We start from the raw sequence: 23153 nt of genomic DNA, 5'->3' as shown, positions 1-23153 counted from the left end.
TGTTTGAACATATGTTTGTGTTGCTGTTGCTTAGTTTGACGTCACGCGACCTGACGCACGCTCACAGGGGGAGGCGCGACAATCCCAGCTTTTCTTCCTATGCGGTAATAATCATTGTATAGAAGTCCTCGATCTCCGTAGCAATTGAGCCAAAGAGCTGAGCTTTTTGTGTCAACATCAACTATTCTGCGAGAGAAAAAATTAGGAGGACGTTTTTTATATTTGCTAATGAAGTTGATCAGCGGGGCCTTGCAAACGCCTTATTGCGCGTTGTAGCGCAACTCGAAACTTCTGACAATTTGAAGAAGACTGATATTTCTTTTTTATAAAGTTGTCATTTCTCGAAAGTTTGTCAACGAATTTATTTTCAACTGTCGAAGCGGTTCCGCCATGCGCAGTCGTTTGTGAATCAACATTTTCTATTTAAACAAACAACACAGGAGACATATCCCCGTTGACTTCCTCATCAAGAGGACTTGATTTTCTCACGCCATGGGTCCGAAACAGAGCAGTCCGGTGGCCGATGGTAGAACCCGTGCTTATTCCAGCTCCGATGTCCCATCTGGAACTAACAGGGGGGGTGGGTTCAGGTACACCAATGGTCCGGACGGGCCTGAAATTCGATATACCAATGGAAACCATCCAACTTCATATCAAGCTGGACTGAATATCCCCAACAACAGGAGACAGGGGTCCCTGCTGTTTGGCAGCAGCCTAGACGACACAGACGGGGAGAGCGGTCTGTCTGGCGGCAGGCACCGGCTGCTTATTGGGTCACTACCAGCGCACCTGTCCCCACACATGCTAGGAGGTAAGGAATGTGTAGGCTAAATCTATGCTTGTTATATTTGACTATTTTTGACATATGACATGCTCCCAATGTTCAAATATGACACTTTTATTGTCATATCATTCTTGACTATCACAAGAAGGTGAAACTGATTTGTGATTGCATATGCAAAGATAAGACATGGACTAACAACAAAGAGAGAACTCATGGTCAGTCACATGCTCATATCTCTTTGTCTCTCTCTCTCACATACACACTTCGTCATTTACTGGTTTCCTGTCTCATGCTAGAACAGATTGCGGCCATCTAGGCCTGACACAAACAGACACAATGTCAGGAGTCAGGACCTTTGGCACAGTGCCCACATTCAGGCTCTGCAGAGTTGAATGAGTACACACACATGTATGTCTCTGTGACTGTCAAGCGCGCATACAACACAAACTCACTCTGGTCTTTCAACTCAGACTGTGTACTTCCTTCCAGGAACCTTTATCATGAATGATCAAGTCATCACTAACCTTTGCTTTCTGGCTACAAGCGTTCTTAACCCTTCAATAGTGTTATGAGACTTGACCTACTTAATACTTTATGTCATATAAACAGTATAAAATGACAACACAACACAAACTACTCACACATTACCTTTATTTCACATGTGGGTGTGTGTACTTAATTGGGTGTGGGTTTTTGTTACTGTTGGCTCCACACAGAGTTACAGGTAAATGACACTGGAAAAAAACAATTTCCAGCCATAGCTCACCAGCTTCTGGCCTGCTAATCTTTGCTCAGCTGATAAGGAAAACAGGTGGTGGGGGTTGGGTTGGGGTTGAACCTCACACACACACACACACAGGCCGCAGTATAAGTACCGTACATATGTCCTATTTATCAACAGTTTAGCCATGCTTCGTTTGATGTTGTGTAAGTAAAAAGGTTTTGACCTCAGAGAGCTGTCTGATGTGTGGTGTGTCTGAAGCAGGGGAGATTATCTCCAGGAAAAACAAGATCTAGGCTAGCTAATCTATAACTGTCGTGTTGCTGTGTACGTGTGTGTACGTGTGTGTATTTTCTTCAGAAGATTGTCAGAGACATACAGTATATTCTTGCTTTCCACACACACAGGGATGAATTTGAGAGCATTAGGCCTAAACGACTTATCTTGGGCTCTGTTTTCCCAGGGTTCCATTGTCCTGTGTGCTCTAAGTTTGTGTCTTCAGATGAGATGGAGGTACACCTGATCATGTGTCTGACAAAACCCCGCCTCTCCTACAACGGTGAGACCAAAAACGTGTGTTTAAAGTTGGTTTTTCAGTCTTCCTGCATGCCTGTCTGTTTTTCTGCCTCCTTGCCTGCCTGTCTGGTTGACAGACATGCTCCCTGTTACATCTGTAAAGCAGTAATAAATATAGACATCCTCAAATTTGTTGGTACCCCTCCCACAAAAAACGGAAGAATGCACAATTTCCTCTGAAATAACTTGAAACTGACACCCAGTAATTGGCACCCATCATTGTTGATCCCATATTTAAAAGTGAATAATAAAACAAATGAAAATGGCATGGAAAATCTCCCAATTATTTATTATCTTTTCTAAGCGGTACCAACAAATGTGTCCAGGCCATTTTAGAATGAGCAATAATTAATCTATTTTCACAGCTCCTTTGCTTTATTCTGTGACATAGGTGTAAGGGTACCAATACATTTGAGCATGTCTGTAAATAATGGGTGAGATTTCTTGATGTCCCAGAATGTTCCCTGATTGGTTGTCTATGTCTTCTCTCAGAGGATGTCCTGGCTAAGGATTCTGGGGAGTGTTCTATTTGTCTCGATGAGTTGGAGCAGGGTGACACTATCGCTAGACTGCCCTGTCTCTGTATCTACCACAAAGGGTAATACGCATGAATGTGCACGCATACATCATTTAAAAAAATCTCATGTACTGTAAATAAAGTTAATATTTTTCCCCTCTCTCTCTTTCTCCTTTGATCTTTCTCACTCCCCCAGGTGCATAGACGAGTGGTTTGAAGTAAACCGCTCATGTCCAGAGCATCCCTCAGACTAGACTGGATTTGAGTCACACATTACTTCTTTGCTCCAATAGCATCCATGGCTGACCTTACCTCAGCCCACCACCATTTGTGCCAGACCCACACTCTCCTTAGGGACTATTTGCACTACATTTCCTAGAAGTCTTCAAATAAAGAAGAGAACTGTTGACCACTCATTTAGTGTGGTCAAAAAACGAAAACTTCAGTCTGGTTTGTAAACCAGCTTTACTGGAGAAGAAACGTGAAAGAGAATCCCAATCGAGTACTAGGCGTTATTGGGTGCACTTCAGGGAAATCTACTTTGGATTTAATTCCATTTGTACTCCTCAGCCCTACAAACAATAATGTGATATTATCTCTTCTCAGAACTGTGTAGTAGTAAACATTTTTACTTTTTTAATTCTGATATACAACTTGGCACTTCAAATAATTTGTTTTATTGCCTGTGTTGTGTGCTAATTATTTGTCAAACATTGCTTATCACCTCAATAATCAAGTCCAATTCAGATCAAAAAAAGTTTATTGGGGTACAGAAATTAGCAATTGGTTTAGAATTGATATATTTCAGGGATTACTGTGAGGTTATCATAGACATGATACTATATCCTTTATTTGTGACTAGTAGTCACATTTTGTATGTCTATTTAAGTGCCGTGACTATGCTGCTAGGTAAATGTTCACAGCCACAGTAGTCAAATGTTGACATGATATAAATGTATATGTATGTTTTTAGAAATACCACATCCAAATGTAACGACAAATGTTAGTTCCCACATTATGTACATGACTGACATGTACCTGATGTCATCTGAAATTTAAAAATGTTGACAAATCTACTGTTGTTTTGGTGAATATTATGATATCACAATGCTGCCTGCATCAGTGATTGATAATTTACCTGCAGAAAGGAACAGTGATAAAGTGAAAGATTGTGTTTATCTTACATTGACTATGTTAACTGGCTGTGTTTTGGGGTTATTCCACAAATACATTAGTGACAGAAGAATCTAAATTGACTCTAGATCTGCATGTGTTCAATTCAAAATCATTTCAATTACACTGTCCATTTCAATTTACAAACACTTCTGAATAAAGCACTGATGTGAATAGTTATTTTCTCCCCCTCTCCTATCCCCCCTGAGTAACACTTTAACATAAAGGCTGACATTTGAAAAGCCTTAAGATGCATTATTTTAACATAAAATAATTATAAACAACAATCAACAGTTAGACATAGCGTTTGCATTGAGTTGCTACTTATCCATTTGCTACTTATCAAATTGTTGTAGAAAGGGACAAGTGCCAAAAGACATGAAAAAAGTTTGAGACACATCACACATGACCTCTAGCATGTCCCTGAACCTTTTAATAAACGACTTTCGTATTGTCAAGTAGTAACCTGAAACGAAACTGGCCTAGATAGCACTCAATATTCCCCCCCCCCCCCCCCCCACCCCAAAAGATCGTCCTTTACAGCATTTCCGGTTATGCGTGTACGCCTTCAGAATAAGAGCACGACCTGAGACGTGGCATAACGTTTGAATTTGGGTGGCGCAATCCACTCCAGTTTGGGATTTAACGATGTTTCTCAAGTGCGGTTATTAGAACAAAGTGTGCATGTTAATATGTAGCGACCCGAGGGAGCGGACATTTGTTAGTAGCCGTACATAATAAGTTATGATAAAATTGATACCAAATTTTTAATAAAATATTTCGGTTTCAGAAATATGAAATTGAACTATATTTCCACACTTTACCACTGGTAATGACAGTAGGGGATTCGTTGTTAGAGGTGAAAACAAATAATATTTTTTGCAATCATTAGGCTAAAATTCCTGAGACAGCTTCAACCACTGTTATCAATAGAAGTTATAGCTAGTAAACGCATAGGCTACTATACCCACGTAAATACCAATATTTACTAGCGTTACTACTGTGACCGAGAGTGAGGCCATGCCGGGAAATATCAAACTGAGGCTTTAACGTATCCTATGATACGGCAAAGCCGAACGGTCGAGGTTAGTAAGTTGCTTATTATATGTCATTTTTAGCTCTTTTCATTTTGTAAATGAAAATAAATGGTAATTGTAAATGGAAAACATGTCGTTTTGTTCAGCTCTCAAATCTTCTCACGGTGTGTTTCAGGTGTTGCCTAGCAACCAATCTGAAATCTGAGCAACCAAATTTAGCAATCTCAAGAATACACTTTTCTAACCAAAACATAATGATGAGTGATTGAGTTGAATTTTTATTCTTTATAGTACTTTATGATATTGTTTACTTAATTTGACCTGTAATCGAAATATTTTCTACCATTATTGTGAAAGGTTTACTTTTAACGTTTAAGAAAGTAAAGGTTTTAGTTTCGTTACCTTTTATTTTGAAATATGTGAAAGAAATCAACCGGATATGAGATGCCTTTGGCAGGGTTCTGTAGAAGCATCATTCCAGTACACGATAAATCAAGTAGCTAGTACTATATTAAGTACCTAGCTACCCACAATAATTAACAACAATTGTACCTTTGGCGAGAGTTTGGTTCCTTTGGTAAATAATTTACACCTTTTGTTTTCTCCAAACGTGTCTGCCTTTCAAAAAAGTAACGTTGTTGTCTAGCTACTGCTGAGCTAGAGCTAGCAAATATAGACATTGCTACTGTACTAGCTACTGTAACGTTTTTTCCTATATGTAGAATAAAGCAATGATGCTGTATTGTGGCATATCAAACTTTAAAATTCCTGCAACTGCATTTGAAATATGGTTTAAGCATAGTAAATCTAAACATGGTTTGTTAGGTCATCGAGCCAACAAGCTAGCAATTAAAAACTAACGACACGCTTGACATTGTTTGCAGGTGCACCTGTTCAAAATGGGAAAAGGTTGTAAAGTTGTAGTGTGTGGTCTAGCATCAGTTGGAAAAACAGCAATTCTTGAACATTTGCTGTATGGCAATCACGCTGTTGGTAAGTTGGTCTGTTGTGCATATCGTGGTCATCGATATTCGCTAGTTAAAAGGATGGATTTGTTTGCTTGCATGAAATGGTACCGCCTAGACTCTATTTCCTACAATGTAATCATTGCACACGTTTGTGAAATTGAAATCTCTTATATAGTTGGCTGCCATGTTTAATACTGTATATATTTAAGTTGACCATTGTCTACATCAGTTGCCAGCCTTTTCTCCACAAAGGTTTAGCTAATGTATCTGATAATCTCTCAGAATGACAGATGTTCGTTGCAGGCACTGAGTCCAGTGAAACCCAAGAAGATGTGTATGTGGCCTCTGTGGAGACAGACAGGGGAGTGAAGGAACAGCTACGCCTTTATGACACAAGGGGTCTCCATGATGGACTAGAGCTGCCCAAGCACTACTACTCAGTAGCTGATGGGTTTGTGCTTGTCTACAGCGTTGACAACCTAGAGTCATTCAAGAAGGTGGACATACTGAAGAAGGAAATAGACAAGTCCAGAGACAAAAAAGAGGTATGGTCAAAACTGTTGAGTTGCCTTTACCTACAAAGAAGGCTTAGTTGATACAAGATACAAGATCAACTTACACATTCTAATTGTCATCAAAGCATGCTTTGTATTGCAATTCTTATAACAGTAAAGGTCATTTGTGTCGTCTGGCGCAGGTGACCGTCATCGTGCTGGGGAACAAGACGGACCTGCGCGAGCGCCGTCAGGTGGACCAGGAGACGGCGCAGCAGTGGGCCCGGGGTGAGAAGGTCAAACTGTGGGAGGTAAGCGTCACGGAACGCAACTCCCTCATCGAGCCCTTCACCGTACTCACCAGCCGCCTCACGCAACCGCAGAGCAAGTCGGCCTTCCCGCTGCCCGGCCGCAAGAGCAAGGGCACGCCGTCCGACATCTGAACCAGAGGGCGTGCGCTTGCTGCTATGGATACGGTTCATTTTCTGGACATGGTGCTAACCAAACGTGCGGGAGGGCCCCGAGTCTCACATGTGCATCCAGATCTCAAGTCTGTCCATCTCAAATGCCTTTAAATTAGAGGTGTAATACTACCTAGTATACCAAGCGTAACCACACAGCAATACGAATCCTACTGCTTTGATGTTTGGCTGTAACCTTTTAGTCTGTAATTTGTCTAAATGGTTCTCTAACATTTAGCTCAAGTGTTGAGAAAATATTTATTTTATACCTAATTTATTTTTGTCACTTTACAAAAATTACATTCCTAGAAGATAGGAACAATGTAAACGTAGAATACAATTGTGCTTGAATGAAATCTCTCGGAGTGAACAGCTCCTTGGGAGCCTAATAAATGTGATGTGCTGCTACTGGCTGTGTTGTCTAGATCTTTCCATGTGCTATATCCCTCAACTTTGCCACATGTAAATCGGTTGAACAGTGTGATACACACTTATGAACGCTGGCTTCTGGTTTAGAGCTTGAGAACAATGAACAATATCCAAACACACATGCAATGTGTACACCTGCTTTTCATAAGAACGTTATAAAAGAGGATTGACAGCCAATCATTTTAGACTGAACACATGTGCTGTATCAGTAAAACTGCAGGAAAAATCAGCTCTAAGATGCATTCAAGAAGCCAAGGCAGTTTACATCAACTAACTTTAATATCAGTGAAAAATCCACATTGACATGACATTTGAAACTGTCAAGGAATCATGCTGCAACACCTTAAACAAGCAGTCAGACTAAACAATTTTGTTTCCAAGCACAAGCTAAAAATGAATTCATTTACAAAAAAAAACGCACAATATGGTACATTATTGCCAAATCTTGATTACAGATGGGCAGAGATAACTTAAACACAATCAACAAAAATATCAAGAGATAAGACTTCAGTTCCAAGATAAAAATGAATCACTCCACCCTTCCCTCACCCCCCACCCCACTCCCATCCTGACCCCCCCCCTTCCCCAGAGGCGTCCAAGAGGCAGCTTGTTTTTTTTTTTGATGCTCTACCGTGATGATATTTTGCATTCTCCTGGGATTATGTGGCGTAGCGCTTGGTCCACTGTTTGGCTATTCGGTCGTGTTCTGGTCTGTTTGTTGTGTACTGGGTGGCAATGCTTCCCACCAGAGGGTCCGCTAGAATGGAGAGAAAGGTATCACTTATTCTTGTTGATGAATTCATGCAGGATCAGTGACTAGGTGGACACTCCCAGAGAAATACATGAGATGAGGCGTACACATTAAACTTGGGAGTGTGAGTTCTTTGAATCTGGTTGGATCTTGTGTATGTGTCTCACATGAAAGACAGGGTCGCAGTCTGTGTGTGCGGTTAATACCAGGGTTGTAGTCTGTGTGTATGTGTGGTTACTACCAGGGTTGTAGTCTGTGTGTATGTGTGGTTACTACCAGGGTTGTAGTCTGTGTGTATGTGTGGTTACTACCAGGGTTGTAGTCTGTGTGTATGTGTGGTTACTACCAGGGTTGTAGTCTGTGTGTATGTGTGGTTACTACCAGGGTTGTAGTCTGTGTGTATGTGTGGTTACTACCAGGGTTGTAGTCTGAGTCTTACCAGGGTTGCAGTCTGTGAGGAGGGAGCAGATGGACAGCAGCACCTTGGAGATGGTGAGGGCCGGGCTCCAGTTGTCCTTCAGGATGTCCAGACAGATGACTCCCTGGCTGTTGATGTTACAGTGGTAGATCCTCGTACGGAACGTCACCTGATCAAGTAAAAAATAAAAATGAATTGTCAATAAGAGTCAACAGTATATTCTTATTTTCCTTTTCAACTACAAAGTTAGGAGTCTCTGCGTGTCTGCACTAGTTCAGGCACTAGCCTGGTGCCCGTTGGCAGCAGCTCACCAGATTCATGAATCCATAGCTGATTTAAAACTTCATCCCCATTTCTCAAGAACATTTTATTACAACCCCCGCCCCCCCCACACACACACACATCGAGCTTCCTGCCTTCATAGTTAAATGTTAACTACAACACCACCCTCTAGTGGTAAATGCAGCAATCTTTACCAGGACAGTGAGGGAATGCAGTCCATTTAAAACACTGAAATCAGAGTTCAGTCTAGCACACCAAATAAAAGTGTCAGATGATAACATACTATCAATTCCTGACCCTAAATTGGCCCTAATCCAAGACAAAAATAATCTTCCCCAGAAACGTCCACTGAACGTCTAGCCACCAAGGACCAAATCCTAATGTCCACCCTTGACAAAGCAGTAGAATCACACTGCTTACAAACGACACAGCCTCATCCTTTATGTTACATGAGGAAACAATTCATAAAATCACCTTGGGGGGCTTGAAGGGGTAGTCTGGTGTGAAGGCGATGTCCAGGAAGAAGACCCCTCCCTCGTAGACGGAGCCTGGGGGGCCCAAGATCGTGGACCTCCACTCATAGATGTTATCTCCTTTTGGACCCGCACTGCAAGCACACAAACAACGACAATTCAGACCCTTTCAATTACAATAAAGGAAGAAACCTGGTCATTGAGTGGCTGAATGACATCCTAGCATATATCCTTTTAGAGACCAGAACTGCATGTCCTTTTTGTCGTTTTGTATCCTTGCTGCAAAACCAATTTTCCATGGCAAGGACATTTGAAATTGAAGTTTTAAAGTCTAGCTAACAAGAGCTGCTTGACCACGGGCATTTCTTTAAGTATGTTTGAAGACTGGATGCAGAGTTAAAGGAGAGTGAGAGCTTAAACTAATCACTGTTAAAAAAAAGCCTTAAATAACAACTGCAAAAATGTCCCATTCAAGTTTCAAAATTTCCACTTTACATTCTTTTAAACCATTTATAAAGTGTCCAAAAGTAGAAAAATTAATGAAGACTTGAGAATCACAATGAAATCACAAATGATCGTTCATAACATTGTCACCTTTTGTGAAGTGCTTGAAAGTATTTTCTTGAAAGTAGTATAAGTATAATGGGCACTTTTACACTGTGAGGGTAAGTTTCCATAAGAGGCAGGTCAACAGCACAGAACCCCACATTGGCGGTCTAACACCATTACAGTAATTTGCTTACCAAGATAAAGAGTCAGGCTGAAAGGGCCCTTAGTGTAACTGATAATCCATGTGACCCACAGGCTGTCATTTTTGTAAATGTATAGTAAGCTACCCAGCCCTAGCTCTTGCATTGACAAACTAATAAAAAGACTGAGTCATTGCTCATTCAGCTCAATATGGGACTTACAAGACAACTTTATTGAGAAGCATATGCCTCTTATCAGAAATATGATAATGTATCAGGTTTGAAAAAAACTGTACTAGAGTTTGTTCACACAAGCAACAGCCCAAACTCACAATGCTACTACAGATGTGCTGGTTAGAGTTCACACACACGCCTCAGTCAGACCCCTGTACAGCCAAGGAACCAAAATAGATACTGTATCGTTTCACACTGAATATGGCAGCCTAGGGTTTTCTTTTTGCCTGACAACAAAGACGTTTCATACGCGAGAGAGATCGACAGAGGAGAGCCTGTGTCTCCTGCCCTGACAGACAAAGGCCACCCAGTCCTCTGGAAGGCAGCGATGTGCCTTGCCATCACTGTTGTCATTCACCTCAGTAATAAAAAAATAAAGAAGAGAAAAAAAGGCTTTTTTCCGACCTCCCCTTTTACACACCAATAAATATGGTAGTGGTATCACATTTTCACAGTTCTATTTTGAAGAATAATTGTAACCTTTCAAAACATTCTCCACACACACACTCCAGACAACACATATTGTTGGGGGGTTCAAACCAATATCTTCTAGCCACGTTGACTTCTGAGAGAGACCCAAACAAAACGAACCGTCGACTTCCCTCGACTCGCGAGTAGGGGCTCAGAAATCACTTGTGTTCTAGTTTAACAGTTGGCCCTCACCAAGTGTTTTCAGCCGGGAGTATTTGTTGAGTGCAGATGCTTTCCAGTGTTCTGCTGTCTGTCATCACACTATCGTACCTACACCATTAGCAGCTGGCTGCACTCCTAATGGTAGCAGCAAGAAACATGCTGCAGTATTCGCTATTAGGATAGATAATCAACCTACTTAGGCAGAGTGGCTAAGATAACTCAGGCAAAAAAAGAGACCTTGTATGAATTTCAGATAACTCTTTATCTCGGTCATCTTTAGTTTAACTATCCACATCGTTTTTGCTAGGCTTTATTTTTGTGTTTTTTTTTTACGGTTCCCCAATGCATCCTCTGGTGTCCTGCTCTCACAAACACATCCAACATAGAGCTGTCATGTCAGAGAAGCTGTATGGCTGACATTGAACAGGATGTCAGATCTGATTCGCAGACCGAGCCTACTGAAACTTAGCCCCATCATTTCCACACCGATTTCATGGAATACCCTACCAAGCAACTCCATAAATGTACCACATTCAAAGCAGCTCAGAGGTAGCTGGGCTTAGAGGGCTCACCAAAGCAACAACGCAGCCTGGGCCAGCTACTTCCTCTCCAGGGAGTGAGGCTTTTTATAGATATGAAAAGCTTTTTAGAAACCTCAGCAGTCACACACAAACACAGGCTCAAAAACACAGACACTCGCACACAAACACGCAACAGCTCACACAGTAACACTCTAATGTGTGAAGAGAAGAAGAATTGTCTCACACAATAAACATGAGCTCAAAGCAGAACAAGTACAGAAAGATCACATGTAACCTCAGATGATTTCAAACAACCTTGACACACCTCGCTCAGAGGAACCACCTTTAATGTCACTCATGCATGCACACAAACACACATAAACACACATACACACCTTAAACAGTGTCTCCTTAGGAACAACCCTTCATCTGACTAAGCAATTAGAGGGGTGGGGGTTAAAATTGTAATTCCATGTTTTCCGTTATGGTATAACACACTTGGACCAATCCCCCTTAATGCACACACACTTCAACTTCTCGACAAACAACTGTCATGAGTCTTAACCCTCGGAATGCCAGGAATCCGTCAGGAGGCTGAACACCCAAGGGCAACATCCAGAAAGCAGAGAGAGAGAGAGAGAGAGACAGAGAGAGACAGAGAGAGACAGAGAGAGAGAGAGAGAGAGAGAGAGAGAGAGAGAGAGAGAGAGAGAGAGAGAGAGAGAGAGAGAGAGAGAGAGAGAGAGAGAGAGAGAGAGAGAGAGCAAAGAGGCCACATGACAGAAGAAAAGGCAGAAAGGAGAGAGAAAGGAGAGTCTAGCAGAGACAGAAACAAGTCGGGGTAAGCGACACGCAGTATAACCAGAGGATCCTGGGTACGTGAAGCGAGACTGAAGGTGAATGAAAAGGAGTCCGAGTAAGTGCCTGGGAGCAGGGAGGACCGCTTGTGATGTCTGCAGTTCACACACTGAGGACAAGACCAGTTTACCACAAAACGAGGCTGCCTCTGCATTCGCCATGTCAAGTATAATTAGGTTATGATTAGCTGCATTAGCAAAACGGGCCAGGTAGACTGAATATAAAAAATAAAAAAGAGCTTGCTATTTTGTTGAACACCCCTCTACAGCTTAAGTCCACTGATAATTTAATAAGGCCTTAATCATAACCAATGTTAAGATATTGGGGGGAAAACTTAAGCAAACTAATGTTAAATGAAATGCTTCAAACGCATCCTACACAAACTGCATGTGTATATTTATATATGCGTCTGAGTATGTATATAAATATATTTACTTACACCAGCCATATTAGTAAAGAATTTTTTTTATCTTATCTCATACATCAGCCATAACATTATGACCACAGAGGTGAAGTGAATAACACTGATTATCTCATTATCATGGCAGCTGTTAGTGAGTGGGATGTATCAGAGGTCTAGTGGAGTCCATGCCTCGATGCCTCGATGGGTCAAGGCTGTTTTGGTGGCAAAAGGGGGGACCTACACAATATTAAGCAGGTGGTCATAATGTTATGGCTTATCGCCGGTGATTTCAAATACACATTATGGGGGTGGGGGAATTAGTGGACTATCCTATTCTCACTAGGAATATAGTGTAGAAGAATATAAATGTTTCATTAAGAATTGCATTGTCTAATTCTGGTGTGCGCATGCATACATTTATATTCTTCTATCCCCAGGTGCAATACTTTTATACGGTTTATTTCTTCATTGACCGAGACAAATGATAAATGTTGTTCTCCAGGCCAATCAGTAACCCCCCCTCCATATTAACCAGTAGGCCCAATCAGTAACCCCCCCTCCGTATTAACCAGTAGGCCCAATCAGTAACCCCCCCTCCGTATTAACCAGTAGGCCCAATCAGTAACCCCCCTTCCATATTAACCAGTAGGCCCAATCAGTAACCCCCCCTCCATATTAACCAGTAGGCCCAATCAGTAACCCCCCCTCCGTATTAACCAGTAGGCCCAATCAGTAACCCCCCCTCCATATTAACCAGTAGGCCCAATCAGTAACCCCCCCTCCATATTAACCAGTGGGCCCAATCAGTAACCCCCCTTCCATATTAACCAGTGGGCCCAATCAGTAACCCCCCCTCCATATTAACCAGTAGGCCCAATCAGTAACCCCCCCTCCATATTAACCAGTAGGCCCAATCAGTAACCACCCTCCGTATTAACCAGTAGGCCCAGTCAGTAACCCCCCCTCCGTATTAACCAGTAGGCCCAATCAGTAACCACCCTCCGTATTAACCAGTAGGCCCAGTCAGTAACCCCCCCTCCGTATTAACCAGTAGGCCCAATCAGTAACCCCCCTTCCATATTAACCAGTAGGCCCAATCAGTAACCCCCCCTCCATATTAACCAGTGGGCCCAATCAGTAACCCCCCCTCCATATTAACCAGTAGGCCCAATCAGTAACCCCCCCTCCATATTAACCAGTAGGCCCAATCAGTAACCACCCTCCGTATTAACCAGTAGGCCCAGTCAGTAACCCCCCCTCCGTATTAACCAGTAGGCCCAATCAGTAACCACCCTCCGTATTAACCAGTAGGCCCAGTCAGTAACCCCCCCTCCGTATTAACCAGTAGGCCCAGTCAGTAACCCCCCCTCCGTATTAACCAGTAGGCCCAGTCAGTAACCCCCCCTCCGTATTAACCAGTCTCCCAGCGGTGAGTGGAACCCAAGCATCTGGGCCATGCGTAGTGTGTCCACTAATTCCCCCCACCCCCATAATCCCACTAGATTAAACAGACTACTTCCCTTTCCGCTCAGAGGCACCCTCAAAATGCCCTTCCCCCATAAACTGTCTCACACACACACACACACACACACACACAGCACCCTACATGTGGACAGACCTGGTTCCTTCTCTGCTTCAAAAGGTGTGACAGCCACCCTCTCCAAATGCAGAACTCTGGTGCCACAGTCAACATGTTGATGGGGCCTTCTAACTGGCACGTCTAGCGCACTTATGTGGTCACGGCCATTGCGGGGGTAAGTGGTTGTTTAGGGAATAACTGCCCAACTAGCGGCCTGGAACGCTCCAACATGCAATCAGCTCGCCTCAGGGTCTAGACAACATCACAACTCGCTGTTCTGCGACGCTACTTTCGTCAGAGCGCCGTCAGCCTCTTGCTGTCTCCACCAGGACTAATCCAGCAACGCAAACACATGTCCTCACTTGGAGATTATCATAACCTTAAATATGGTGTGTTTGAAACCCCATTGTGCTTCTAAACAGCCTTCAAGCCCTTCGGCAGGACACCTTGTGTCTGTCCTCGCCTTTCTTGACAGATTGCGTATCTGTCATCCCCACAGGCCCCAACTGTAAATGCAGTGTGTTCCTGAGAATGAGCCCTTTCTACTTGACTAACAGGAGTCCTAGGTTCTTGACGGACCACTAAAGGAACTACTTGCATCATGCTTCCTGTATTAGGAGATTACATGTTGTGTTGCCAAAGGCCAGAAGCATGTGATTTAACTAGATACCCATTCCAGACAGTTTAGAGGGCAACCACAGACCCCCTTGAAACCTCTGGACAAAAAAGAAAGAAGCCGGGACAGTCTGTGAGGTGATGAAAAGACCATTTCATCTCTCCCTCTTTCTGTCATACGCGTACATACACAGTCACTGACCTGCAGTTTGGTGGTGGATCCAGAGTAATATCAGCCAACTCCTTCTGAATTCTGTATTAATAAAGGAAATACAGCAATGTTGAAGCTTGACCAAAAGACACTTCTATAACAAGCAGTGTAGGTAGGTCTGATTGTCTTATCATGTATAATTATAAACAACAAGATTAATTGGATTCTGGTCTAGGCTATCATGGGCCTGTGACAGGGAATCCTAAAATGGAATTGCTGTTCAAGGAAGCAATGAGGTAAACGAGATCAAAATCTTGTATAAAACAAACTAGAAATATACAGTACACTGTAGCCAATTAGTCAGCTTACCTTTTAGCACTGGTGGAGAGGAGTTTGGAAGTCTTGCTCATGCTGGCTTTGCTGTCTCGTTTCTTGCTAGGGGTGCTTTTCTCTCGCAGATTAGTTATAGAGGATGAGGAAGACGAAGAACTGGTGCTGGCACGCGAATCTTCATCCGACATACCGATCTCCAATGGAGAAAAGGCGACAAGATGCATCCAGAAACAACATAAATCATACACCGTGTTTGCACCTGCTCACAACTGTAACAGTGTATCTTTTCCAATAAGGCTAAATTGAGTCAATAACCGGCCGTGCAACGGTGACCTTTAGCTATTTGTTTAACCATATGTAGCCTGAACTAACATCCCAGAAACCGGAGGGCTTACCAAGTCCATTGGTTATGTGCTACTTGATCAAGGAGGACAAATATTTCAATTCTAACTTATTCTGCTTATCACAAAAGCATTCGCTCTTTCATAAGACTTCAAGGCAGATTACTGACCCCACGCTAATGTTTGCACTGAAGCGTTATTTAGCTGGGCAGGGCTGCAACAAAGCATTGCCTACTCAGCTTTTGTTGTAAAATGTATACACAAATATTGTGAATTAAGACCTAATGGATACGTGCCACTTTCCCACCGATTAATTGAATAAGCTAACCATCTCAAAAACGGAAAATGATCATCGATAGGGCGATGTCGCATTCGTTAGGGGAAACCCTTCACTTCCACCGAACATGAGCACTAAAGAAACTTTCACTTTGATCGTATGATTTGTTTTTCTGGCAGGAGTTAAATAATATTCATACGTCAAATACAGTTGTGTATCAGATCCATATCCGGAACAATTAGATTTTAGTTGAATTATATCCCTAGATACGCAGCTGATCTCGGTCCAGCCAGTCTTGGGATGGAGCAATTTCTTAATTTCCTCACCGACGGCCAAAGGCACAGAGTATTGACCTGAATATCGACTGGATGCACAAAGTATCATAAAATTGCTACATATTTTCCGATGTTAGTAAAACATTTAGTGTTAGATACCTTTCTTTGTGTCTGTGAGTGCCTCCGTCGCCTGGACGCGTGCCTTTCGCCTCTCGCGGAGCGGAAGTGCTGGTGCAACAGCAGACGAAGCAATTCAGGGCAATGGAGTCAGTGGGGCACACTCAAATGACAATGCCAAGTTGAGAACAGTGCCGAGTAAAGAATGACACACCATAAAGTTATTGAGATATGTTTTATATACCCGTGAAATGAATACATACACCGTCAATTTTCTTTCCCGTAAGAGACCATTGTGCATCTTGCCAATATAGTGTATGTATCCGTCTTATCTTTCAGGCTATGATTCTAAGACACAACAGTCAGACTCGATGTCCATATTAAAGTTGAGCAAATTGTATATATTGTGAGAGCAGCAGTTATGGCCATTACAAATGCCGCAGGTATATTTGACTGTCAACTATAGGCTTGATACGGTGATTGTGTTATTTATTTGGTGTCTGTAATGAGGGTGTGCGTCTTGGGTCTATATACCCTCCAACGCCACGACCTGGCGTAGTGTTGTCAACTTTGTGCTAAACACCTTGCCATTATTAAGTGATATCAAAGTACCATTTTCACACTGTACAGATTTAATCAATCCCCACCTCCTCCACTTCCCTTCTCGAACTCAACTTCCTCCAGTGATCTCCAGCCTGCTGCCTCATGAGGGGTTGACGAACTGTGACCTTATCAAGTGATGGTATGTAATCATTTAACCATCAATCGTTATCCCCTTGTCAGTACACTATGCCACTGTATAACCTTTAACTTTCCAACCAATAAACTCATCGCAAAGGCAAGACCAGGAACCATATATTGAGTTTGATTTGAAACCACCTTACAATGTATTCAGACCGGAATGTTCCAGGCAGGGACGAGGAGGTGTGGAGAAAAGCCTGAGCAACTGGGTGAGGGAGAGTATTCAGAAGCACCAAAACAATTATCATTCTTTCCCTGTGGGGGAGGGTTCCCCATGCCTGTCAACCATAATTAACTCCACGGGTCTTGCTCTACTTTGCAGCTTCGCCTATTAATAGTGAGGGCCTAAACTACACCCAACCATGAACACTCACTCACATAATAGAATATGGAAGCCCACTACAATGACCGTAAGAGATTGCACATTCTAATCAGCGGAGCAGCTATCACTGCTGCCACCTACTTAAAAGGACAGGCATGAGTTCTGTGCAGAGGACACATACATACACGTGTGTTGATATTGGTTTAGGTTGAAAGGCACAAAAAGGAGGACCCAAGATATGGGTTATAGTCATAACTTGGGATGCAAAAACAGGACAGCCTAATGATTCGCCAGACAATCTTCCTAGTCACCAACAGCCGGAAGGAGGCAGAGCTCAAAAACGAGATGTCTCCTGTCCTCTCATTGGTTATAAATCTTATTTGTATTTCATAACCTCAGCATGAACCAAGATTCCCCTACAACCCCTTTTGCAGCAAACCTGTAAAACATTAGGGGCCAAAGCGTCTGCCCAGACGTCAAGACTCGAAGGGATGTTTGCGTCCTGTTGCGGAGGGTACGGTTCCAGACAGGAATGCTGGACACTGGGTGGTTGGACTCTCAGAAGTAGTGGAGTTAGGGGATAGTGTATCCCATGGACTTACAGTGGCTAAGCAAGTCAGTGAATAAATCCCAAGTTTAATTTCTTTTATCAACATCTTTGTTTTGACACTTGAGCATTCAGTGGAGTTCTGCTTCTGAAACAGCCAGTCAGCAGTCAAAGACCTTCAGAGGAACTGGAGCATAAACAAGGGGAGCTGTGCCATAATATATCTGAAATTGAATGCAGCTTTCACTGTGCACACAAGTGGGAAAAGGGCCTTGATGGGAGATCTTTCAACCTAATACGTGGAATAACAACATCACAAATCATCCCGAATGTCTGGGTTGTAATTGTGGATTGCAAAGCACGTTTTTTGATTGTGATGACAAACCCACTGGAGAGAACGACACAGACAGACTTTCTTAGACCACAGCGGGTTATGTTCAGGCAACCAATCACCTTCTGAATCATTCTGTTGTTTGTGGTGAGTGAGAGATATTTCTCCAGGAAGCTGGGGTCAGGGTTTGGTCTTTGTGCTGATATTAGATGAGATAATTCAAAAAGGAGAGAAAACACAAATATGACACCGCAATGAGGAACGAAACAGTCAATCCAGTAGCGACTGAAGACGTATTAGATAATACGACAGAGATATCAGTCATATTCACATTACAGGCAGTGTTTAATTGAGTATTTGATGAGTATGTATTCTCACAAGGCAAATGTACAAGCAAAAAAAAATGCTCTCACCATAGGTGGTGATGAGCTAGCTCAGTTACACAGACCATGTTGTTTTAATGGACGGGGCTGAGTCATTCCACGTCAATACTTTCTAGGGCAAAATAATCACACGATTCATTGTAGGGGAATGTCCGCTGGATGGATAGTCAACCTGCTGCCATGCACTAACAGAAGATGATCTCTCAAACAATGAAACCATGTACCCTAGTCAGCATTCCTGTCTCCTAGATCCAAGGACTGGGTGGGACTTACTCTTAAGTGAAAACGACAAGGGGAGGTTAACACGGTAATGAAACAACAGAATTAACAATTAACAACAACAACATCAACAATAACAACAGTATTAAAGCTTTTCATGACCATATCAACATTCAGTGTATTGGAAAATACAATTCCCCAATAGACTCTTTGTATAAAAAAGAAGCTTTCAAGTCAGCATGGAACAAATAACAGTTCGTTTTTTTTCTTTTTCTGAGGTGGGGAGTCTCCTGGGGCCTGGGTGCGCTTCCACGGATTTAAGGAGGAGTGGGGAGAGTTGGTGTGTGTGTGTGAGGGTGTGTGTGTGTGTGGGGGGTCCAAAGTGTGGTGTCCGGGGCGTCTATGTGGCGTAGCGCTTGGTCCACTGTTTGGCTATCCTGTCGTGTTCCGCTCTGTTGGTCAGGTACTGTGTGGCGATGCTTCCCACCAGAGGGTCAGCTGGGGGTGAAGGAACAAAACACAAACATTAGAGACCTCTTCACATTTGGGAATTTATTTGTGTCCGTTGAAAGTCATTCCCTTTTCCCCCTCTATTTTGTCAAAATATCTTTTGTGTAGGAATCTCGGTTTTTATCTTTCAAATGGACTGAACAACACCGTTCAACAAGTGGGTCTAGATCCTTCCTTCTTTCTGCTTCAAGCGCCATATGACAGATGGGACAACCAGCACTTTCCCTGGCATCACACTGACACGTCCGACACGTAGTAAATCCAGAACAATCTCGGCATCCGGGGGTAGGGAACGAGAGACGCTGTGCGCTGAAGCGTGGACATTTCTATTGATAAGCCACACACGTCAAAAAAGTCTGTCAGAAGGATTATTAATTCCTCGGGCCGCTCTATTGATTTTAGTGAATGGGGGGGGGAACGGTATGAACGCTCTACTTGTGGGGGCTGACAGAAATGTAGTCTGTATTATTCACTTAACATCATAAACAGGGAGGGGAAGGTGGGTCTGGCTTGCTATAGTACACTGAGTCTCCTAACATTTACATTTAGTGATTTAGCAGACGCTCTTATCCAGAGCGACTTACAGTAAGTACAGGGACATTCTCCCCGAGGTAAGTAGGGTGAAGTGCCTTGCCCAAGGACACAACGTCATTTTTCACAGCCAAGAATCGAACCGGCAACCTTCTGATTAACTCACTAACCGCTCAGCCATCTGAATCCCCCTAACAGGGCAGAGCAGGTAGAGGATTCCCCTCCCCCCAAGCACAAGCCCTCGCTTCAGCCTGGCTGAGCTGCAGCGTAGGGGAAAAGAAGGCCCTCCAGGCTTTAGGGCGGCGAGGAGCGTTCAGGTCGGAGGTGGAGAGACTGGAGAGAGCACCCGTCAGGGCTCCCTCCTCCTGGCACAGAGGAAGAGAGGGATGATGAAGCCTGTGAGGGTTAATTAACTGTCACCCCCACCCCACCCCTTACCGTTAATGAGCTATGTCCCATTGATCCCCTCCCCCACCTTTCCTGCATGGATTACATGTTCTGACGGGTGTGGGAGGGGGGGCGTTTCAGATTCAGGGCTCATAGCGAGCTCTACGGTTATGCACACCCTCTGCTGAAGACAGAATATAAAGAGAGGGGGTCCATTTTGTGCCCATTTTGTATTCTGATGAAAATATACTTTATTTGATTTCTTGGTGATCTCTCGTGGTTAATATAGGGCTCATGTTCAGACACACACACAAAAAACACACACACACAAAAAAGAAGAAAATCATTTCTCTCCCAGCGAGAGGATCTCAGCTTGGTCCTTTATCAAAGCTGCGTCTCCACAGAGAGAAAACAAGCTTCCATTGCAGGTCGGCGGAGAGCTGAACGCTATCCGCTCTCCCACTCTCTCTCTCTTTCTCCCACACACTCTCCCTCAATTGCCTATTCTTATCGGTTCCCTGTTCGGTTTGTGTTACTCTCACTTTCCTTCAATGCCACGCTCTAATATCAATCTTTTTCTCCCTCCCTCCACGTTGCTTTGTAGAGTGCGGGTAAAACTACTGGACAAGTTGTTTGAACCTGTGGCTGCTGTCAGTGAGGCTTTTACCACATCCATCCTGCTCAGTGGTACGCCGCACTCGGACGCTATACGACAAGACGTTAATTGCATCTGGGGGCTCAAGGAGCACTCAAACACAGTTGTATTTTAAGGAACTTGGGCATTTATGCAATGATTGTGGCCACTCAATGTGACCTTACAGACAGACGGGGGGGTCGGGGGTTGTAAGGGTGGTCTCTGAACCCCTGGTGATTGTGAGGGAATGGGACTAATTAGCTTCCTGGTATTTTCGATGGCAATGGCTTTTTTTTCTACAAATCCAAACTAACAGGTTCTAGTGAACAAACAGGGTTTGCTGGGGTGTTATAGATCTTATGACAGAAAGGAAGGTGTCAGGGTAAAATAGGCTACACTGACTGTCAACATTGTCATTGGTACAGTAGAAAGGTTTGCACAGCGATCCATTGTCATTTTACAACTAACTACACAATCTCTTACGTAGGCCACTTAACTTGTCATTCTATCCTGTCAATGCATGTTGGAAACGTGTACTGTGTGTGTATCTGTGGTTGTTTTACTGAGGATGCAGGCAGTGTGTGTGTGTGTGAGAGTTAGTCTTACCACGGTTGCAGTCTGTGTATGTGTGGTTACTACCAGGGTTGTAGTCTGTGTGTATGTGTGGTTACTACCAGGGTTGTAGTCTGTGTGTATGTGTGGTTACTACCAGGGTTGTAGTCTGTGTGTATGTGTGGTTACTACCAGGGTTGTAGTCTGTGTGTATGTGTGGTTACTACCAGGGTTGTAGTCTGTGTGTATGTGTGGTTACTACCAGGGTTGTAGTCTGTGTGTATGTGTGGTTACTACCAGGGTTGTAGTCTGAGTCTTACCAGGGTTGCAGTCTGTGAGGAGGGAGCAGATGGACAGCAGCACCTTGGAGATGGTGAGGGCCGGGCTCCAGTTGTCCTTCAGGATGTCCAGACAGATGACTCCCTGGCTGTTGATGTTACAGTGGTAGATCCTCGTACGGAACGTCACCTGAAGGGGAGAGAAAAAACAAATGCACCTTAGCTTAGCTACCCAAACGTACTCATACACCCCCAGCACCTTCTATAAAGCACACAGACGTGATTCATGACTAGCAATGCCCATTGAGTGCAGAACTTTGGGCGCGCTTGATTTGTTTCACCTCGACTAATAAAACCAAAGGAACAGTCCCCGAAGTGACTGTACAGAGATACATAATACATAACGCCAAATGTGTTGTATAAACAACCCACGTATGTTTTTGACCCAGTTTCAAAAGCTTGGCGAATATGTAGGTTGTTTGAGCGGCTGCAGGCATGTCTTTGTGTGACGGTAACGCACAGCGACATGGGATGCCTGGATGCCGTGACGTCCGACAGCGGAGGACATACTCCCGTCCTCGCCTCTGCACAGCCAAGCGAAACATCAGGACCAGAGAGTCTCAACATCATTAGAGAGCGACCTCTGACTTTTTGGGGGGCTCTCCTGAGCCGGAGGGACAGATAAACAGATTTTTTTCCCCTTCATCCTGCGCTTCAGAAGACAATCCCTCCATTCAGTCCAAGGAATGGATGTGCTGTGACCAGGAGGACAGCCGACACATTGATGGATGGTAATGTTCCACGGATCAGCCTCTCCTCCCGGATTCGCTCTCTCTCTCGCTAGGCTCCAGCCCCTCCTCTTGAGCCAGCGTGCTGAGGTGAGCTAGCCCAGGAGAGCTTGGACAGCGCTTTTACGGCAGTTTCATCAACTAGAGAAATGAACCTTGGTCACAGGCTCTTCTCACAAGCTGTGATGACGCTCCTGTTGTGGTTCGTTAATCTAACGACCCTCTCGACTGTCATTCATTCTGACACTTCTACCTCAATCTGTACTCCACTCCATTTTATGCTCCGCCCATCCCTCCTGGGAAAGTCTCCCAGAACACACCAAGCTGGGGAGAGGCTGACGATCGAGAGGAACAGAGCATAGAGGAGGAGGACAGAGCAGAGAGGAGGACAGAGCATAGAGGAGGAGGACAGAGCAGAGAGGAGGACAGAGCAGAGAGGAGGACAGAGCAGAGAGGAGGACAGAGCAGAGAGGAGGAGGACAGAGCAGAGAGGAGGACAGAGCAGAGAGGAGGACAGAGCAGAGAGGAGGACAGAGCAGAGAGGAGGACAGAGCAGAGAGGAGGACAGAGCAGGGAGGAGGACAGAGCAGAGAGGAGGAGGACAGAGCAGAGTGAAACAGTGGAGGGTTTGGAAAGTCCAGAAGAGCAGACTAGAGTAGAGCAGAGTAGAGCAGAACAGAGCAGAGTAGAGCAGAGCAGCAGAGCAGAGCAGAGCAGAGCAGAGCAGAAGAGCAGAGCAGAGTAGAGTAGAGCAGAGCAGCAGAGCAGAGCAGAAGAGCAGAGCAGAGCGGAGCGGAGCAGAGCAGAGCAGCAGAGTAGA

General features: G+C 43.9%; 4 protein-coding genes across 7 annotated transcripts in view; 2 read left to right on the top strand and 2 right to left on the bottom strand.

Annotated features, from left to right (window-relative positions):
• The first annotated feature begins 84 nt into the window (after positions 1 to 84).
• LOC134006771 (E3 ubiquitin-protein ligase znrf2-like) lies at positions 85 to 4175 on the top strand. The gene is made up of 4 exons (XM_062445792.1): positions 85 to 811; positions 1969 to 2064; positions 2574 to 2679; positions 2795 to 4175. Exons 1-4 carry the CDS (start codon positions 493 to 495, stop codon positions 2850 to 2852), a joined length of 579 nt encoding a protein of 192 aa, XP_062301776.1. The 5' UTR covers positions 85 to 492; the 3' UTR covers positions 2853 to 4175.
• Positions 4176 to 5097: 922 nt separating this feature from the next.
• On the top strand, positions 5098 to 7139 carry nkiras1 (NFKB inhibitor interacting Ras-like 1). Of its 2 annotated transcripts, XM_062446006.1 has the most exons (4): positions 5098 to 5385; positions 5693 to 5801; positions 6080 to 6321; positions 6474 to 7139. In XM_062446006.1, exons 2-4 carry the CDS (start codon positions 5708 to 5710, stop codon positions 6711 to 6713), a joined length of 576 nt encoding a protein of 191 aa, XP_062301990.1. In that variant the 5' UTR covers positions 5098 to 5385; positions 5693 to 5707; the 3' UTR covers positions 6714 to 7139. The 2 variants fall into 2 exon arrangements, with proteins under 2 accessions (XP_062301990.1, XP_062301991.1); XM_062446007.1 differs by lacking the exon at positions 5098 to 5385 and having other exon boundaries at positions 6059 to 6321.
• Positions 7140 to 7420: 281 nt separating this feature from the next.
• ube2e1 (ubiquitin-conjugating enzyme E2E 1) lies at positions 7421 to 16526 on the bottom strand. 2 transcript variants are annotated; one of them, XM_062486429.1, is made up of 7 exons: positions 16355 to 16526; positions 16153 to 16221; positions 15137 to 15294; positions 14819 to 14869; positions 9086 to 9218; positions 8351 to 8498; positions 7421 to 7917 (listed from the first exon to the last, which is right to left on the bottom strand). In XM_062486429.1, exons 1-7 carry the CDS (start codon positions 16409 to 16411, stop codon positions 7820 to 7822), a joined length of 714 nt encoding a protein of 237 aa, XP_062342413.1. In that variant the 5' UTR covers positions 16412 to 16526; the 3' UTR covers positions 7421 to 7819. The 2 variants fall into 2 exon arrangements, with proteins under 2 accessions (XP_062342413.1, XP_062342414.1); XM_062486430.1 differs by lacking the exons at positions 16153 to 16221; positions 16355 to 16526 and adding an exon at positions 15496 to 16108.
• A 1851-nt stretch (positions 16527 to 18377) lies between these two features.
• Positions 18378 to 23153, bottom strand: part of LOC134040514 (ubiquitin-conjugating enzyme E2 E2-like) — a 26702-nt gene continuing 21926 nt past the window's right edge. For both annotated transcript variants that reach the window (XM_062486432.1, XM_062486431.1), the window contains exons 5-6: positions 21588 to 21735; positions 18378 to 19151 (exon numbers count right to left, since the gene is read on the bottom strand). In XM_062486432.1, coding sequence (XP_062342416.1) covers positions 19054 to 19151; positions 21588 to 21735 — 246 coding nt within the window. In that variant the 3' untranslated portion in view covers positions 18378 to 19053. The remainder of the gene's footprint in view (positions 19152 to 21587; positions 21736 to 23153) is intronic.

Source organism: Osmerus eperlanus, chromosome 20, assembly GCF_963692335.1.
Source record: "Osmerus eperlanus chromosome 20, fOsmEpe2.1, whole genome shotgun sequence".
NCBI lineage: Eukaryota > Metazoa > Chordata > Actinopteri > Osmeriformes > Osmeridae > Osmerus > Osmerus eperlanus.
This window is presented reverse-complemented; position numbering and strand designations above follow the sequence as displayed.

Coding starts and splice junctions, on each gene's coding strand:
- LOC134006771 (XM_062445792.1), top strand. CDS start 493: ATGGGTCCGAAACAGAGCAGTCCGGTGGCCGATGGTAGAACCCGTGCT. Junction 812..1,968: donor GTCCCCACACATGCTAGGAG/GTAAGGAATGTG, acceptor CTGTTTTCCCAG/GGTTCCATTGTCCTGTGTGC. Junction 2,680..2,794: donor CTCTGTATCTACCACAAAGG/GTAATACGCATG, acceptor TCACTCCCCCAG/GTGCATAGACGAGTGGTTTG.
- nkiras1 (XM_062446006.1), top strand. CDS start 5,708: ATGGGAAAAGGTTGTAAAGTTGTAGTGTGTGGTCTAGCATCAGTTGGA. Junction 5,802..6,079: donor GTATGGCAATCACGCTGTTG/GTAAGTTGGTCT, acceptor TGTTCGTTGCAG/GCACTGAGTCCAGTGAAACC. Junction 6,322..6,473: donor AGTCCAGAGACAAAAAAGAG/GTATGGTCAAAA, acceptor CGTCTGGCGCAG/GTGACCGTCATCGTGCTGGG.
- ube2e1 (XM_062486429.1), bottom strand. CDS start 16,411: ATGCACAATGGTCTCTTACGGGAAAGAAAATTGACGGTGTATGTATTC. Junction 16,222..16,354: donor TGTATGTATTCATTTCACGG/GTATATAAAACA, acceptor CTGTTGCACCAG/CACTTCCGCTCCGCGAGAGG. Junction 8,499..9,085: donor ACCCCTTCAAGCCCCCCAAG/GTGATTTTATGA, acceptor TTACTTGATCAG/GTGACGTTCCGTACGAGGAT.